We start from the raw sequence: 19,457 nt of genomic DNA, 5'->3' as shown, positions 1-19,457 counted from the left end.
CTAAACATGAGCTGAAGTAGGCGTGTAAAGCCAGAAGTCATTTGCTTATCTTTGAGTTTATGCTTGAAGATGATGCAGATTAAATATGCATGTGCTTGGGGGTGAGACATATACAGAAAAAGCCCCCCAGCCAGCATCTATCTAATCTATGGTCTTATCTATTTCTGTCGCATCTTTCTCAGCTGCAGTCATCAGTTCAGGTTGTTTAATTAGCTGCCTTAAAACATGTTTTTCCGGGTTGGGCCTGGGTGGTTTTTATTATTTCGTTTTGGTTTTTTTTACATGACATTTCATGTTTACGCCCTTGGTTCGCATTAGTAAGTTATAAAAGTTCTAAAGTAAGGACAATGACAGAGAACGTGACACAACACACGTTAGTTACTCTTCTTCCTCGTGAGTGAGAAGCACTGAGGTAATATATTTCCTAAAAGTGTGATAATAGGCCGCATTTTGTGATTATTTGATTTCAGTCTAGTGTGACTTTCAGAGGAAAAAAAGGCAACTTTTCAGGAAGCGTTCTCGTTCAAATGCCCTACTAGATTTGCCAATAAAACAGGAATTGACAGCTCCTGCACGGTCTAATCCAAAAATGCCACCACAAATATAATAATGCTCATAATTGACCTCGAAGTTTATTATTGTGCTTGTAGTATCTGCACTGCATCAAAGTCTGCCTTCAATATTTACGTCAAGGTTCGCCAGACTTTTTCAGCCCGATACCTCAACATGTATTTCCATAATGTCATCATTTCAGATAAATGAATGGCATTTTTTACAGCCTGACTCGATTTGCTAGAAAATATGCGGCAGATATTTAACCACGTGACCTTTCACCCATTAAAACGTGACCTGGAAACCATTTTGGGGAACCCTGTTTATTTACTTTACATATTATTATAATATTAAACACAGAAACGAGGTAAAAAGTCAATCAAAAAGGAGCATTATAGTTTTTGCAAAGGCAAAAAAACACGGCGCCACTTTTTAAAAAATATGTATTTTGCAATTTGATGTAATGCATTCAGGTTTATTTTGTACAATTACTGCGTATTGACTTTAATATGCATTGAGGGTGATGCCAAGTGTGCGCGTGCCCAGGACCATATCGGCCACCGGGAGCACTGTTCAGCAAGGCTGTGCGCGTCGTCACCGTCCCTTGGATACCCGCGACGCGCACAGCCCATCCGGACACCGCCGCTCCGGTGGGTCGGTGCGTGGGCTATTCCGCATCCACTATGAGGATATTAACGATGAATACAGTATTAGTGGTTGTGGAGGCAATAACGCCGAATGGAGTCGAGCATGGTGGACTAAGGGGTCGCCATGAATGACAGGTACCACAAGGCGGCCCGGGATGGCTACCTGGACCTGCTGAAGGAGGCCACTCGCAAGGACCTCAACGCCCCGGATGAGGATGGCATGACCCCGACGCTATGGGCGGCTTACCACGGCCACCTGGAGGCTCTGCGGCTCATCGTGGCGAGAGGGTGGGTACTAACACACAACGACACAGGGCCACTTTATGAGATCCATATTTTTAAAAAAAGCTGGATGGAAAAAATGAATTCAACAATATGTTTGCTGTTGTAGTTTGCAATGGCGCATAATGCAATGCCTGCTGTTCCTAATATACTGTCCCGAGCTAAGTAAGGCCACCAAGGTATTTATTAGTGCAGACACGCCTCTTGCTAACTTGCTAAACTATAATTAATAAGCATTTTGTTAAAACAATACATTTTGTTTGGTAGTTGGAATTATTATGCAAACATTACTGTATGTCAGTCATTCAAATATAAATTCATGGGGCTTTAATGTTTGATCTGGTACTTTCACGTGGTTTGAAACAATCCACACACGTCCTCAAGGAATTAGCTTATCCAAATCAGGATTGTTTATTTGTAAAGCAGGCATTTTCACACAGATCAGTACTCAGAACTTTGTGTACAGACTTCACTGATCAACAAACGACACATTGGCCTTATACTGCACAGTAATACATGCAAGTCATATATACTGTATGTATACAGTGGCGTGAAAAAGTTTTTGCCCCCTTTCTGATTTCTTATTTTTTTTGCATGTTTGTCACATATTATCAATGACAACACAACTGAACACAAACTGCAGTTTTTAAATGAAACTTTTTATTATTAAGGAAGAAAAAAAAACAAACCCACATAACCCTGTGAGAAAAAGTGATTCCCCCCATTTCATTTAAAAACTGTATTTTGGGTTAAATTCTGTTGTCATTGACTAATATTTAAATTAGTCTGATGATCTGAAAGATTTAAGTGTGACAAACATGCAAAAAAATAAGAAATCAAGAAGGGGGCAAGCAGTTTTTTCACAGCAGTGTATTTTTAATGTTGCTCCTTTAAGGAGACCACAAGGCAAAAGATTTGATCTCTGCTTAAAGATAACATGCTCGTAGTTGAACTATCCGAAAGTCCACTATGTTAACAATGTGGCCCCTGGGGGCCACATTTAAAGTGCAGCTATGGGTTATTAACATAGCCAGGAGGAGCAGGTCCCAGACGTGGTGCCAACGCACGACTGCAAGCTCACAAAAAGTACAACTTCTTGTTTAGTAACTCTTTTTAGATGTTTAGAAGCTCTTTTGAAGCTTTTTTCAGGGCACAGCAATTCTCAGATTAGATTGTTTTAAAGAATTAATTTCAAAGAAGGCACGCTTTCAAACTGAACACGGTTTTAAACTCTTTCACGACATGTAATTGACTATTTGCCTTGCATGGTGATGATTGACCGCAGACGATAAACGACACGATGGCAGAAAGTAGTTTTTCCTTTTTCATTTTTATAGTCGGCATGCTTGTTTAATGAAGACTTCACATGACAGCGTTCAAGGTCATGTGTTTCATTCAATGCACTCCAGCCATGCACCCCCTCTTCAGGATTTAACTGCACGATTGCCCGTAAAAGAATACGTGAATTATGACGCCGTCCTAAATCCTCAGCTGTTATGCTGAGTTTTAGAACGCTGCTGCTGTGACGGTTTAACAAGCACAGTTGTGACTTTTATAAGGCGACAGTTATCACAACAGCTCACACTTGATCAAATTAACAGAATGGTATGGTGGTGTTCAGATTTGCGATCAGCGTGAGGCAGGATGATGATGGAAGCACACAAACAGGCTCATCGTTAACGGCTGACCTGGTTCGTTTGCCAGTCAGAAGAATGGTCCCATTATGAAGGCTTCTAATTAAGGACTCGGTGAAATGGAGACATAATTCATGTCCTGCTAGGTTTTCTAACTCATTTCTTAAAGGAAAAATGACAGATGGGCCCATCTAATGACATTGTGTCAAAAATGCCGGCAGAAACATTACATGGGGAGGTTCAAAAGGGAATTTTCCAAACTTCCACATAGTTTGGATTAAACGGAAATTACAATGCAAATTCCATAGTCAAACACCCTAAAAGTTGTGCAATTTGAAGTTCTTTTTTCTTGGTGTTTTGTTTTATTTTTTGCAATGTCACCGTGAGTGTCAGCGTGATGTTAACCGAAGAACAGGAAGTGGGACTTATTGCCATGTAGGAAACCGTCTGGCTGCTCAGGTCAAGATGAGCAATATCATTTGTAAAATATCAATTTATCCACTGAAGTCATTTTACCAAGTAGATGCAACGTAGTGCAGACAGTTACTGCAAAGATAGGATAATGGTAGTTTCACTTTGTTATATTTTACAGTGGCTAACTTACTTTTACACTTGTATGACAGTTAAGAATCTTAAAATGTTATTTCAAACATTGTTTGTAGTTAAAAAGGGTTTTATGATGGAGACAGTTTATACAGTATGTCGCTTATCCTCACCAGGGTTGCGGGTATGCTGGAGCCTATCCCAGCTGATTTCGGGCGAGAGGCGGGGTACACCCTGGACTGGTCACCAGCCAATCACAGGGCACATATAGACAAACAACCATTCACACTCACATTCATACCTATGGACAATTTAGAGTCACCAATTAACCTAACATGCATGTTTTTGGAATGTGGGAGGAAACCGGAGTACCCGGAGAAAACCCACACACGCACGGGGAGAACATGCAAACTCCACACAGAGATGCCCAACAGAGATCCGAACCCAGATCTTCCCGATCTCCTGACGGTGCAGCCCCAAACTAATATACATTTGTAAAAATGTTAGAAAGCACTTCTTAGTAAACGTGGTGCATTATTGTGGTCAACTACTCTGCTAAGTCCGCTATTTCCCACAGAATAAGTGCAAACAAGAGCCTTGAGTGCCAAGGACATTGTATTCCTCTAATGATAACATCCTTGTGATTGACACCAGGTACTAACATCAACCATAAATGGCTGCCATTGGATGATAATGAAGACAATTTCATAGGGAAGATGTCATGCTCTGCAAACACCTATCATAGAATGTAAACATCCCCATAATATAATAAAGAACAAGCGAGGGATGCCAATGAACAGACGACCCTCTCCTGCACTCAGCGCTTTGGGACATACTGTAAATTACAACACGTGAAGCAATCCCCTGTGTTGTGACATGATGCAATCTAGAGCTGGGAACATCGTAAATAACTTCAAATATAAACCAAACAAAGCAGCTCATCTGTTGACATTAATTTATAGCACGTTTATGTTCCTTGTGCTGTCTTTGGAGTAGATAATAGCTTTATTGAGGCCGGCAACAAAAGAAGAGAATGGGGGTGTTTAGACAAGAGAAATTATCCAAGCGGAGACTAAGGGCATGAAGACAATGGACCACAGCAGCAAAGTGGATACTGTGGAGTATAATACTGCACAGTAACAGGGTGAACACACTGTCGTTATTCTCAGCAATGAGGAATCTGCTCAACTGGCAGTGGTTTACGGAATCCTGGCTATCCACAAATAGCACCTGGTAGTACGTACGTTAGACTAATATTTACAGTCGCTGAATATACCGCATAGTCGTGAGGTTATAATGAAGGATTCACACGTGTACCCCCCTGTTGTGTCTAACCAGTCCTGATTAAACTTGAGGAATGTGGCGTGACATCATCCGCCATGCACAATTATGCGCTCCGAGGCAGCTGAAACCTTCTCAGCCCTCGCCTGAAACACGAGCCAGACAGCAAAGCAGCAGCGGCGTCAAGCCTGAGGTCAAATTACAGCCTGACTCTCACGGATGCAACACCAGGGTTTATTGTGGACTGACAAAAACAAACAAACAAAAACGACATGATGATGGCGCTTTTTTTTAGCAGCCTGTAGCCCAACCCCTGATTGATGAATTAACTGATCATGCTGTGACTGGTACCCAATGAACAGGTGTTGATAATAAAGTTGTTGTCTTCCACAGAGGGAACCCGGACAAGTGCGACATATGGGGCAACACGCCGCTCCACCTGGCCGCCGCCAACGGTCACCACAATTGCCTTTTCTTTTTAGTGTCGTTTGGCGCCAACGTATGGTGCCTGGACAATGACTACCACACGCCGCTGGACATGGCCGCCACCAAGAACCACATGGACTGCGTCCGCTACCTGGACTCCATCGCCGCCAAGCAAACGGGCCTCAATCCCAAGCTGGTCAACAAGCTGAAAGACAGGGCGTTCCGAGACGCCGAACGGCGGATTAAAGAGTGTGCAAAGATGCAGAAGAAGCACCACAAGCGCATGGAGAAGAAGTTCCAAAAGGAGGCGCCCGAAGCGTCCTTGTCGGATGTGATGAGCTTTTCCAGTTACAGCAGCGGCTCTGTTAGCCACAAGCTGCACAACCTCAACGCAGCCGCCGTCAGTGTGCCATATTCTCAGGTTGTTTACTTGTCCACTTGAAACATTTGACAGAGGATGGACCAAGAGATGAAAAGACAGCTGAGAAAGACACACCGACCAAATGACTGGATGAACGAATGGACAGACTGACTAACAGTTGGCCAAACTGATTATAAATAGACGGACAGACAAAAATATAAAGAGACATTGCAAGATAAAGAGACAAATACTGTCTGACCAAGTGAACGGGCAGACTGACCAACTGAAAAACCAACAAAAAAGTGATACCAGACGGCTAGAGAAACAAAAAGGCTGATAGTTATACAGACAGAAGAACAACAGATGGACAAAACAACCGACAGACTGATGGAAAAACTGACATATACCTTATAAACCTTATAGACAAAAAGGCAGTGGACAGACAAATTAATAGACATACAGATGAGGAACGGACTGACAGTCGAACAAACAGACAGACCGGTCCAGTGCCCTCCAGAAGTATTTGAAGTGAGGTCAGTTTCTTTATTTCTGCTGTAGATTGAAAACATTTGGGTTTGACATCAACAGATGAACATGAGACCCGAGAGAATCATTTCATCTTTTATTTCCACATATTTACATCTAGATTGGATGCACAACTTAGAAGATAGCATGTGGCTGTACTGGCTACGACCAATGTATGGGTTAGATAGCTCTCTGGTTCTCATGTTGTTTTAACCTCTAAATGCAGTCTACAAAGGCAAAACCTATCCGACCCAATCTGAAACTGAGCGTAGACATTCAGTGCTATTTATTGGTTGGATAAGCAATGCAATAGGACACACCTGGGCAACAAAACACCCCTGTCAGTTACATGTTTCAATACTTTTACTCACATGAAAAATGGGTGTGGGTTCTTCTAGAGGTGTCACGATACACTCAGCTCACTAAAGGAGATATTGGGTTCACGTGAACAAGACAAGATGATATTTTAACATTACTTTTAAGAAAACGCCAAATATGGGACTGGACAAACTGACTATTTGATTTAACTGAGTCACAAAACAATGCAGGTACATTTTGAAATGTATTATAACTTTGCGTGCATGACCTAAGTACAATGCTTTTAACTGTTGAACTTCTTTCCACAAATTGAAACAAAAAAACAAACTTATAAAAGTTAAAATAATGACAGCAGTTGTAGGTGCTACTACTAATCATTGTAAATACTCGTAAAATACATTGCAGATTGCAGTAATTAACTTTATGTTCACGCTAAAAGACAGTTCCCAGTGCTAAAGCAGAAACTAGTGAATTTTTTAAATAGACGCTACTATCACGTTTTGATAGATGTCATATGCAGCGGCTGTGTTTTGATCTGACAAATCTTTAGTAATTTTAATCAAATGTAGAATTAATATTAATTAAAATTTCTGCTTGGACGTTAACACTGTGGCAGCTGCTGAACTCAGAAACTAAAAACAGACACGTCACAACCAAAAGTGACGCTGGGAACACCGAGTGCCGCTTGGATTGCAAGGTTTATAGTGTGCGTACAGCACTTAAAGTGTGTTTCCAATCCTGCCTCGCTCACTACCATTTCCATATTACCTGAATGTCATTCACAGCAGCGATGCCACAGTTCACAGTCTTCTGGCTGCTCTGTTCCCTGTGAGACAGCTTTTCTCAAAACGGCAGGTTTTAACCTCATAGGATCTCGTGACACCACTATTATCTTCTAAGTTGTGCATCCAATCCAGATGTAAATACCTGTAAATAAAAGCTGAAATGTTGCTCTCGGGCCTTGTATTTGTCTTGTGATGTCAAACCCAAATGATTTGGGTCTACAGCAAAAATAAAGAAATTGACCTCGCTGTTCCAATACTTCTGTGGGGCAATTTATATACTGTAGACAGGCAAAGACAGACGCACTGACCAATGAATAGATAGACATAGATAAAGGACAGACAGCCTGACTGACAGACAGAGAACAGACTGACAAATTAAAGGCGAGACAAAAAGACAGAAAGACCGACAGAAAAATAAACAGATATAGGACCCACTACCAGACGGGCGAGTGGACAGACAGACTGACTGAACGACAGATAGACGGAGGATGGATGGACAAGGGGATAGATAGAAAGACTGACCACCAACCTGCTGTACAAATAAGACTGACCAAAAATGGTTTATTGTTTTACTGCATGTGACTGAAATATGTCTTCTTGCTGCGTTGTTGCCAGGCTACCCTTCATGCCACGAATCGAGGGAAGACAAAGATCCAGAAGAAGCTGGAAAAGAAGAAACAAGGAGATGGGAGCTTTAAGATCTATGAGGACGGGAGGAAGAGCGTGCGCTCCCTCTCTGGACTCCAGCTGGGCAACGATGTCATGTTCATCAAACCGGGCACGTATATCAACCCCAAGGAATACGGCCGCCGCAACGTCCGTGACATGTTCCCCAGAGACGACGACACCATTTCACGTGCCATTAGCGAGCCAGACCTTCATGGGAACTATGTGGACCACTCAGAGGTCAGCACAGACTCAGGACACGATTCTCTGTTCAACAGACCTGGTCTGGGCACCATGGTCTTCAGGAGGAACTACGTGAGCGGGGGGATGTTTGACCTGAATGGTCAAGAAGCTGACGATACAGGCAACACGGTGCGTCTCCGCAGCAGACTGCATCCTCACCGCAGTCTGGATGAGGACAGCATCGGGAGTGCTCGCAGCCTGCAGGAGAGGAACCTCGACGAGCTTCCCTGGGAGGAGGTGGAATTAGGGCTGGATGACGACGACGAGGCCCACACCAGCCCATTGGAGGTCTTCTTGGCCGCACAGAGCATGAGCGACTTCTTCTCCATCTTCAGGAGGGAGAAGATTGACCTGGAAGCGCTGCTGCTGTGCTCCGACCATGACCTCAAGAGCATCCACATCCCTTTAGGACCCAGGAAAAAGATCTTAGATGCCTGTCAGAGACGCCTGGAAACCATCGAGGACCCAGAGTGCATTGAGGACACTGAACTGTGAGTGCACTTACAACTGTGTGTACAATGTGGACACCTGCACAATCTAACAAGGTCCACTACAAACGTGTATCATCCTGTCTGGATCAGTGCAACAGTGTGACACCATTGCCCAGGTCGTGTTTTGCCTGCATGTATATTTTTGTGTCATGTGCATGCATGCACGTTTTCGAGTACAACTGTAAAACATTTACTGAAAACGCATGCAACTGCTACAAAAAAAAAAGAAATGCAAATACCTTGTAGCAACAGAGTGACTAAAATGAAAGTCTGCCGTCTTGGATCTGCCGGATTGAGGTCAGGAGAGTCATATTTCCAACCCTGACCTGCTTACTTAGCTGCTCTATGTGTGGACTACAATTACATTATTCAACGGGGGGGGGTCTACAAACAGGCTTTTAAATGAACAAGTCCGTCTTTAGAACACTCTTCTAGTTGCAGGTCACCCCTTTAGTCATAACTCAAAGTGACAGCACTTACTCCCAACCAATCAGCAAAAAATATCATCATCATCGTGACAAACTTAATTAGATATCATTTGGATGAACTACATACTGACAATTTAAAGTCAAACCCTAACACCACCTGCACGCACAATAGCCTCTTGAACAGAATTAGTGCACTAACACGGTTACCTTTGATCCAGCATTTATTTCTCTGTGCATTTCACACAGAAGGGGGCAACTTTTAAGCGCTGTGTGAAGGGGGCTACAGATAAAGTGTGCAGAGCTTCGGAGGTAGGGTCACACTTCACAATAAGGTACACAAAAATACATTAGTTACTGAGGGACTAATGCAGAATTAATGAAGAACTAATGAGCAACTAATGACTAAGGCACATAAATTTAGACTAGTTACTGAGGAACTAATGTGTACAGTAGTTACTGAGGGACTAATGCAGAATTAATGAAGAACTAATGAGGAACTAATGACTAAGGCACATAAATTTAGACTAGTTACTGAGGAACTAATGTGTACAGTAGTTACTGAGGGACTAATGCAGAATTAATGAAGAACTAATGAGGAACTAATGACTAAGGCACATAAATTTAGACTAGTTACTGAGGAACTAATGAGAAACTAATGTGAACAGTAGTTACTGGGGGACTAATGCAGAATTAATGAAGAACTAATGAGCAACTAATGACTAAGGCACATAAATTTAGACTAGCTACTGAGGAACTAATGTGTACAGTAGTTACTGAGGGACTAATGCAGAATTAATGAAGAACTAATGAGGAACTAATGACTAAGGCACATAAATTTAGACAAGTTACTGAGGAACTAATGTGTACAGTAGTTACTGAGGGACTAATGCAGAATTAATGAAGAACTAATGAGGAACTAATGACTAAGGCACATAAATTTAGACTAGTTACTGAGGAACTAATGAGAAACTAATGTGAACAGTAGTTACTGGGGGACTAATGCAGAATTAATGAAGAACTAATGAGGAACTAATGACTAAGGCACATAAATTTAGACTAGTTACTGAGGAACTAATGTGTACAGTAGTTACTGAGGGACTAATGCAGAATTAATGAAGCACTAATGAGGAACTAATGACTAAGGCACATAAATTTAGACTAGTTACTGAGGAACTAATGTGTACAGTAGTTACTGAGGGACTAATGCAGAATTAATGAAGAACTAATGAGGAACTAAGGACTAAGGCACATAAATTTAGACTAGTTACTGAGGAACTAATGAGGAACTAATGTGTACAGTAGTTACTGAGGGACTAATGCAGAATTAATGAAGAACTAATGACTAAGGCACATAAATTTAAATTAGTTACTGGGGAACTAATGAAGAACTAATGTGTACAGTATTTATTCAGGAACTAAGGCACATAAATTTAGAGTAGTTACTGAGGAACTAATGAAGAACTAATGAGTAACTAATGAGTAGTGGTTAGGGTTAGGGTCATTCTGTGTACCTTATTGTAAAGTGTTACCGGAGGTAGTATCAAAGCCGTAACAGAGGCAGGACGCAGTCTGTGTGTGAGGGAATTCCACTGACATTGGTGCACATTTATTGCTTTTATGTTAACAGTGGTTAACTTATTTTTGCACCTGCGTGACAGTTATGGACTGGTAATAAATAAATGCTTCATGATGGCAACAGTTTGACCCTGGAACAGATTATTACTATATCTAGGATTTCCTATGGCAAATCTTATGGTGGGCCTTTGTTCTCTTTGTGTTGTGCAGATAATTCAAGTGGAGGTCAGAGCATCAATACTTCGTGAAGAGAAAAACAAGACAACTAAATTATCATCCTTAAAGGAATATTGGAGGTGACCTATGCAAATATTTAAAGTTGCATCATGGTTGAACAAACTTGCTGGGTCATTGACCACGTTTTTTTTTTTTTTTACCATGTTTGTCCCAACCAGGCGTCATGTGCCTGCATGGCTCGTGCCTGCGCATTCACTTGACATGCATTTTTGCATGCTCCCCTATGTTTTTCATTTCTATTTGGTGGCCATGTTTACATTCATAGCAGACCTGATCTGACCCACTCTGGCTCTGATTTACTATGGAAACCCTTATAATACTTGCATATGTGTAGTAGATGTATAGTATGTAGTGCACGTTGAATCAATATTGGTAAAAATAATGTCAGCTTTATCTTTGAACATTCTCATCATGCTCAAGTACAGATGCCAGTGTTCCTTATGATTTGAATGCTGTAGTATTTTGATTAGGATATGTCATAAATGCATTAAACTACATGTTTGCTTTTGTTCTTGCACCTATGTCATAAGTGCACCTTTAATGAGTGGGTCATGTTGAGTGTTTATGAAGACAATTTTACGCTTATGCCGATGCGTCAGTGTGCACGCACCCGCACACATAAAAGAGCGTCACTGCAGCCTGCATGATATGAAGTAGTGAGGAAGCCGTGCATCAAAAGGAAACACTATCTCCCACACAACTCTAAAAAAATAATACCTTTTAATGTATTCAAGCAGCAGCCATGGAGCAGACACAAAATGTGCAGCAGGAAGCGCATTCTTCTGGGCTCGTCATTTCCTCCTCTTATCTTTGGGGTTGTGTGCATGTCCTCAGATTAGTCAGGCAAAGAGTAAAACAGGGGAGGGGTGCAAAATGAGTACAAAATAACAGGCGTGGTTTGCAAGTATTTCCTTACACTCTCAAAAGGGGCTGTGCATGTTCAATAAAAAAACAAGCTTGGACAACAAACATGACATCTAACTGAGCGAGATTTCAACATGGAGGAGCATATGAGGGCTCAAACAACGGACAAGCAAGATGTGCCGTGCGACTCTTGCATCGGCGACCCCTGCAAGGCTGTCAAATCCTGCATGACCTGTCTGGTGTCCTTCTGCGAGGATCACCTCAGACCTCACCTGGAGAATGCCAAGTTCCAGAGCCATCGTCTGGTGGAGCCACGACACCACGTGGACTGCAACACATGTGATGTCCATCACCTTCCGCTGGAGCACTACTGTCTGACAGACGGCTGCTGCTTGTGCTCCGGCTGTCAAGGTCAGGGGCACGAAGGTCACGCCACCGTGTCTGTGGGGGAGGCCCGCGCTCGTATTGAGGTCTGAACACAAAACACACTTACACAGTATGGGAATGCTAATTCCGTGGAATCTCCGAAGCCAAAAGAACATAAAATTTGTACTTCAACCTCATTTTTCTGGAACAATATTCTAAGTAAGCATTTAAAGGATTAACTCCACAAGTGTGTTTTTTTTTGTGAAGGGTACCAGTCATGCAAAAAGGAAATATGTGATGATAACCAGAGAACCACAAGTTGCAAGAAAGAGCCTGGCAATTAACACAATAGAAAATAACTAAATATCAATTACATACACAAATACATTTCGTTTTAAAGTGCCAAAAAGTGCTCATGTAAATGTAAGATGCGGTGACAGTTTAGCTTTGCAAACACCTTGCTGGTCCCTCATTACCTGTCTTCAAAGGTGCCTTCAAAGCGCAGGTACTTTTACTTTATTTTGTTTTAGTTTTACAGTGCTTAACTTCTTTTTACACTTGTATGGCAGCTGAGGATAAAATGGTTTTAAGTTGACAACAGTGTGACCCTGGAATAATAAAGTACATTTAAATGATTTCCTGCAGGGTCCGTTCGGGCAACTCTGTGTGGAGTTTGCGTGTTCTCTTTGTGCGTGTTGGGTACTGCGGCTTCCTCCCACATTCCAAAAACGGTTGTTTGTCTATATGTGCCTTGTGACTGGCTGGAGACCAGTCCAGGGTGCACCCTCTTGCCCAAAGTCAGCTGGGATAGGCTCCAGCACACCCCCACTTGACTTTGGAGGGTCCACTCTTCTTGAGTTCATAATTGGATGGCAATTGTTGTCCTTTATGTCCACTGTGTTGTAGAATGTGCTGCAGAAAAAGCACCAGGAGATCGATCAGAGCGTCTCAGCAACCGACCAAGCAATGGAGAAGCTGTGCAGCAGCAAGGACAGCATGAAGGTAGCGCTGAAGATTTACTTGGCAACGCTTTACATGAAGACGACCCGTATGAAGGCTTTAAATAGTGCTGCAAAAAAAAGTGACTCCCACTTTAGCTTTACTGCTTTAGTGAGTTGTAATTTGTAATGTAAGGCATGCTGGCCCTTTAAGAGCGTGTCTTCAACTGGGGAGTCGGAACTTGGGGGTATACGGCGAACGTGGCTCAACCAAGCCAGGCTTTGTGCTCAAGATGCAACTCAGCAAAACCTAAATTGGTTTTGCTGGTGGTTATCAACGGCTTTGTGCTAAGTGCACGTTCACATGAAAGGGGGCATTTGATGTCCCCTACTACTTCCCCTCAAAAATGTAGCCATCCCGGCTGGTGTATTTTACAACAAAATGATTTAAGTAATTATTATGGAGCGTTAAGAGATGTTCCCAAAAGACTGTGACAAGGGGCGGATCTAGCTTTTTTGAAAAGGGGGGGGTGTGGGCACTGGAAATGGAGCGCGGGGTCCGGAGGCCCTCCGCCAGAAAATTTTTTAAATTAGACTTCATTTCCTTATTATTTTATTATATTTATTTATTTTTATCCTTGGAATATATCGTTTAAGCCAAAACATTCTATTTATAAAATCACCGGTGCTAGGAGAAACCCATTTTAGCAAAATTTCCTGAAATATTTTCCAATTTGAAGCAGCTGTAAATTCGGAGGATTTGAGTATAATTTTATGTCACTGGGGATCGCTTTTCTGCTTAATTTTCATTGAGAATAGACAACAGTTGTCCTTATAGTCACGATGCCAGAACCTTTATTTTGCACCTCCACCTGAATAGCCACGTGCAGCACACGTTCAATGTCCAATGTAAATGATCAGCCTAGTGGGTTCAGGAATAGCATGCGTCTCGGTTGCATTCTGGCATATGCGTCCACCACGCGCCTATAGTTCAGATGCATGTCAGATGCATGTCCCTATGGACATACATCGGAATCAGGCAAAAAAATCGTGGGTGCCTCAAAACGGGGGGGCCCCCACACCCCCCTCTAAATCCGCGCCTGAGTGACTGCTAAAAGCAACACTGTCGCCGCCAATGTAGCGAGGGAGGACCGCTGGAATGTCAGCATGTAGCATGTTAACGCGCAAGTTAACACTGATTATTATGCTAACTATCCCCTACTAGTCTTTTCATTTATCAACGCACAACACTGCACAAATTTGACGTTTTAAGACTTAACCATTTAAACTAAAAATATATCCGAGCAACAACTTTCGTTTTTCATGTTATATTTTTAAACTGCTGTACATCGTTGTCACCACTAGATGGCAGTGATTTTCGTGTGCCGTGTTGTGTGGTGATTTTTTTCATTTTCTTCTCTTTTTATAATAAAACGAGTGTTTTAATGCAGTTGACTGATGCCACAGAGTGTTTATTCCTCCAGCAAATATTGTAGTATAAGAAGACTAACGGGCTGAGTACTCACACAAGGACTCCAGTGACATTTACATCTGCTAACATTATTTATTAATATTTCATATTGCGTTTTATTCCTGGTGCTCACGTGAGCATATGTAGTAGGAATGATACAAACCCGACAGACTACTTCTCGCTCTTCAATTTAGTATCGGATTTATATTGAGTGTTGGACCACATCAAGTCAATTCATGCTTGGAAAATTAAGTACAACTTAAAGCCTTTCAAAGTCATGGAAGATAAGAGGTATATGGAATATTAATTTACTTTAATATCTATCTGCAGACAAAATTTCATTCAAATTCAATTGTCCGAAATGTTTTTTTTTTTTTTTACCCGGAAATACTACATGTTGCATTTGCGTTGGCATTGTGTGTGGGGTGAAAATGAATCCACAGCATGCTGCTGCACTGCAGTGTGAGGCATCTACATGAATAATATGACACTTGACTTTCTGATGATCAAAAACATGTAAATGGCTACTCTGTTGACTTTTAAAACAGGCTTTCACAGCCTAAGTTATGATATATTTTGCATTGCGGTTGTCCGTGGGTCGATCACAGCTTTTGTCTTTCTTCAGTGTTAAAGCAATGGGGAGCACAGGCACTATTTTCCGGTATAAAATCTGCTCTAATTTCTTTAATATTTGGGTTAGAGAAATTAATGAGGTATCAAATTAAAGTTCAAGTCATAATTTATCACTTGATATTATAAATTTCAACATTTTGTAAAATTGCTATATGTAACTTATTCCATTGCATCTATCTTGCTTATAGATGGATAATACCGTCAGGGAATGCTCTTTTTTTCCCCTCGGGAACGTAATAGGTTCTCAATAAATGGTGACGCCAGCTCCGAATTGGTTGAACAGTGAAACAGTGGCACTTTCATAGCTCATTATAAGGTTATGAGTTTAGCCTAAATTACCATAGCTGCTCTAACCCACTATACTCGCTTCGCAGAATACCCCCTTTGAGTCTTGACCTCAAACAAAACGTGTAACACACAACATGGTCAACATTTTGTTCTTCAACAAATTTGATGCTAATAATAATGTGTGTGTTATTTTTGCACCTCTTGTGGGGGCCGTTGCACAAAACATCCACGATAAACGACTAAGCTGAGCTCAACCAACCCAAAACAAGAGCGTCGAGGCTTAATTGGTTGCACAAAGCGCAGGCCAGGATGAGTAGACACTAATTAATCAAGCCAGGTGAAACAAATCCCGCATCAGTCCGTGTACCCGGCTTCCTTAAATAGACCCCGCCTATCGATCACAGAGTCACTGATTCACCATGGCAACGACAGCGGCTACTTTCCCCCGACGAAATCCTCTAAGAGACTTACGAGGAGTCAGAAGAGCAAATAAAAAGTAAAGGCAACACCGCCACAGTCATGAAACAAAGAAAGAACTCGTGGCAAATTGTATTGCAGAGACGATCTGCAATACTTTGTGTGTAAGTCGTGCACAAATACACACTCACTGTTCCGCTGAAACCATCAGAATTACAATCCAAATAGTTAATGTCATGGTTGTTGCTTATTTTAAAATCAAGAACATCGGTGTACACCAATAACTATGAACTTTATTAGCATATCACTATCACGCGCTCCTAGCGTCAACAGCGTGTAAACTTCCGGTTTCCTCTCGAGCGCTACGGCTTCTGGGTAATGTAGTACACATCCACAACCAACACTATTAAAGTCTCATCTCCGAAAACTGTGATTATGAATCCGTTGAAATTGTATGTGAAATTGACTGCAAGATGTGAGTGCAATTGTGTGACTATAAATCCATCAGACTGTGTAAGTCTTTTATCTTGTATTTGTATTTATATGGGATGTGTATTTTATATATATACATATAGTACCTCGTAGTGCCTGGTGGAAAAGCTTCGATAGTAAGAAGAGCAGTCGCTTCAACTTGCCGAATAGTGAGTCAACACAATTATTGGAAGCAAACTATTGAAAAGGACTAACAATGTTTAAAGCAGGGTTGTCCAAAGTGCCATTAGGTGTCCATCTTGTGGCCCAAAGCTTGTTTTTAATTGGCCCGTGGTAGATTGCACAAATAAAAATAGACATAGACAAATATATATGGTAGATTGCACAAATAAAAATAGACATAGACAAATAGAGCAAAAAGGCAGAATGTAAGGAGAAGCTAAAATATTGATGCTAATAACTAACAATAACACAAAGCTTTGTCTTTAAATATATATAATTAAATAATAAATACATTTTAAATAATATTAATATTAATTATATAATAATTATTTGATGATATGAATACATATTTATTCATAATAATATTACATTTTAAATAAAAAATAAATATTATTATTATTATTTTTTTTACAACATTTAAAAATACCTAAAAATATCAAAATGGCCCACCACCCCTTTTGATTTTCAGTATGCTGCCCTCGATGGGACACCCCTGGTATAAAGTGTTTCCATGGTCTTGTTTTCAGACTGTGGTGCAGGAGGTGCTATCTGAGGTGGAGCAGCACTTCGTCAGGCTGCAGGAGGTAGTGGGGGAGGTCAGGAAGAAGGCCGTGGAGCAGCTGGAAGCAGAGCAGAGACGAGCGCTTCGACAGGTGGACGGCGTGGAGGCGCACCTGAAGCAGAGGAGGGCGGAGCTGACCAAGACTTTGGCGCAAATGACCAAAATGTTGCAGATTAAGTTTGACGTCTCCTTCTTGCAGGTAAAATGCCCGATTATATAACAGTCAGACACGTTATATAACTTGGGGATTAGCACGTTGGGGATGTTCTTATTTTGCCAGTTGACATGTTCGTAGTATATACAGAGTTAAGTATTCTTATCATGGCAATAAATATGAGATTACAATGTTCTTGTAGGAGTACTTGCAGTGGAAGGAGGGAGTGCCAGATGTTTGTTTACCCAATGTGAGTGTCAACAATATGGAACACGTCAAGTCTTACGCCCCCGTCGTAGCCAGTGTCACGCAAGAGCTGTGTGACCTGCTGCTCACCTCCTACCAGGACAAGCTCAGCATCACTGCTAAAGGTGAGGATTCTCTGTCAAGTTCTCCGAACCCTCATCCTCTGCTTTAATTATCATATTGTCTTTGTTTATAATCCAGGTGGCAAATCGGAGACGCCGCAAGTTCTGTTGCCCGATCCTGAGACTCTGAAAGACTTTTTAAAATGTAAATCTCTCCTTTCAAACATACTACGGAACCTCTGAAGTCAAATATTCAGAAAATCCCATTTTACAACACAAAACTTGCATCACACTTAAAGTCATGTGAGACTTCAGCTTGGTGAGCATGAGCAGCAGTTACCAGTAAAAATGTGATGATAACCATAGAACAGGAAATGGCACTTATAGGAGGAGAGCTACATGATGTCTCTGTCGCGGCTGCTTGGTACGATATGCCAATAGGTTGACATAAGAACAATGGAGTGTTCACCTCAAAGTGGATTCACTTTCTTTTACACTTGCAATAGTTTAAAATGGAAAAAACTGCAAGCCCCATTCATTCTTTTTTAATATTTGAATCTTAATTTTTTTTTCTCATACAACACTTATGCTACATAAGAAAGTTCAAATATTACCTGTACGGTTGAGAAGCTTATGAGGGACATAGCTTGACCCTGGAACAGACTGATTCAATTTACACTATTTTCTGTATAAAAAAATTCACTCAAAATCAAAAGAAGTCAATGGCCAACCAGCAGATGAATGAAAATGTGTTCGACCTCAGTGGTTCCGCTGTACTCCCTTTTGTTTTTGTCATCTATAATACAATGCCAGATTATTTTTCCCTTTTAGATGCAAAGAATTTAACCTTTGACCCGGACACCGCTCACCATTTCCTGCGCCTAACAGCGGACAACACAAAGGCAACCAACACCAGCCCCTGGCAGCACAGCTATGTCGACCACCCCGACCGCTTTGAGCACTGGCGCCAGGCGATGACGTCACAGAGCCTGTACACAGGAAGGCACTACACGGAGGTGGAGCTTGTTGGCGAGGGCGCTCACGTAGGGGTCACCTATAAGAGCATCGAGCGTAAGAGCCAAGAAACTAGCAGCTGCATCACCGGGAATGACTTCTCCTGGTGCGTGGGGAGGAACAATAGAGGCTTTTCCGCCTGGCACGCCGGCGCAGAAATCCCTTTAGAGGCGCCAGATGTAACAAAAATTGGTGTGTATGTGGATTTTCAACGTGGCCTCGTGAGTTTTTATGACGCGAGAGGGCCTATGATGCTGCTCCACAAGTACAAGGCTGATTTCGTTGAGCCATTGTATGTGGCTGCCTGGCTCTCAAAGAAGGAGAATGTAGTTTATCTGGTTAATAATACAAAGTGATGCCTCCGCCCACTGTTAGGCCTCACAGATGATGTCACCATCTTGAATGTTAGTGACCTTTACATGCGATCTCAAAACGTGAGATTGTTAATTATGTCAATGGGGTGTGAAGCACATCACTCTGGTAAAGTGAGTGACCTGGAAAACTGCAGGATACTCATGCATTTCTATGTATGACCCAATAAAGGACTGCGGTTGCACTTAATAAACTTTAATGCAAGCACAAAGGAGGACGGTGTGCTTAACCTCGACCTAGCCAATTGATTCCGAGAAACTGAAGGTCTAAATGTGTGTGAAGAGAGCACACACATGACACACAAAATTACCAAAAGTATCGGGACACCAGGCCCGTTTTTTTTAAAAGCAGAGATGCAACCATAACAGCTTTTTATCTGTGGGCATTTTTTTCATCATAACATAGTTTCTGAAGTCTAATCA

General features: G+C 41.7%; 2 protein-coding genes across 4 annotated transcripts; both read left to right on the top strand.

Moving 5' to 3' along the window:
- The first annotated feature begins 1,147 nt into the window (after positions 1-1,147).
- On the top strand, positions 1,148-11,474 carry ush1ga (Usher syndrome 1Ga (autosomal recessive)). Of its 2 annotated transcripts, XM_054760727.1 has the most exons (4): positions 1,148-1,487; positions 5,333-5,786; positions 7,970-8,754; positions 10,968-11,474. In XM_054760727.1, exons 1-4 carry the CDS (start codon positions 1,324-1,326, stop codon positions 10,969-10,971), a joined length of 1,407 nt encoding a protein of 468 aa, XP_054616702.1. In that variant the 5' UTR covers positions 1,148-1,323; the 3' UTR covers positions 10,972-11,474. The 2 variants fall into 2 exon arrangements, with proteins under 2 accessions (XP_054616702.1, XP_054616701.1); XM_054760726.1 differs by having other exon boundaries at positions 7,970-11,474.
- Positions 11,475-11,938: 464 nt separating this feature from the next.
- LOC129171340 (tripartite motif-containing protein 16-like) lies at positions 11,939-19,019 on the top strand. Of its 2 annotated transcripts, XM_054759885.1 has the most exons (6): positions 11,939-12,328; positions 13,131-13,226; positions 17,153-17,386; positions 17,544-17,712; positions 17,789-17,854; positions 18,481-19,019. In XM_054759885.1, the coding sequence occupies exons 1-6, from the start codon at positions 11,993-11,995 to the stop codon at positions 19,017-19,019; spliced, it is 1,440 nt and encodes a 479-aa protein (XP_054615860.1). In that variant the 5' UTR covers positions 11,939-11,992. The 2 variants fall into 2 exon arrangements, with proteins under 2 accessions (XP_054615860.1, XP_054615861.1); XM_054759886.1 differs by lacking the exon at positions 13,131-13,226.
- The last annotated feature ends 438 nt before the right edge of the window (positions 19,020-19,457 follow it).

This window comes from Dunckerocampus dactyliophorus, chromosome 18, assembly GCF_027744805.1.
Source record: "Dunckerocampus dactyliophorus isolate RoL2022-P2 chromosome 18, RoL_Ddac_1.1, whole genome shotgun sequence".
Classification (NCBI taxonomy): Eukaryota; Metazoa; Chordata; class Actinopteri; order Syngnathiformes; family Syngnathidae; genus Dunckerocampus; species Dunckerocampus dactyliophorus.
Note: the sequence above shows the minus strand (reverse complement) of the source record. Positions and strands in the feature narration are given on the sequence as shown.

Excerpts from the sequence above, each read along its gene's own strand:
- ush1ga (XM_054760727.1), top strand. The coding sequence starts at position 1,324 with ATGAATGACAGGTACCACAAGGCGGCCCGGGATGGCTACCTGGACCTG. Across the intron at positions 1,488-5,332 it reads CGGCTCATCGTGGCGAGAGG|AGGGAACCCGGACAAGTGCG; the intron begins GTGGGTACTAAC and ends TGTCTTCCACAG. Across the intron at positions 5,787-7,969 it reads TCAGTGTGCCATATTCTCAG|GCTACCCTTCATGCCACGAA; the intron begins GTTGTTTACTTG and ends CGTTGTTGCCAG.
- LOC129171340 (XM_054759885.1), top strand. The coding sequence starts at position 11,993 with ATGGAGGAGCATATGAGGGCTCAAACAACGGACAAGCAAGATGTGCCG. Across the intron at positions 13,227-17,152 it reads GCAGCAAGGACAGCATGAAG|ACTGTGGTGCAGGAGGTGCT; the intron begins GTAGCGCTGAAG and ends TCTTGTTTTCAG. Across the intron at positions 17,387-17,543 it reads TTGACGTCTCCTTCTTGCAG|GAGTACTTGCAGTGGAAGGA; the intron begins GTAAAATGCCCG and ends ATGTTCTTGTAG.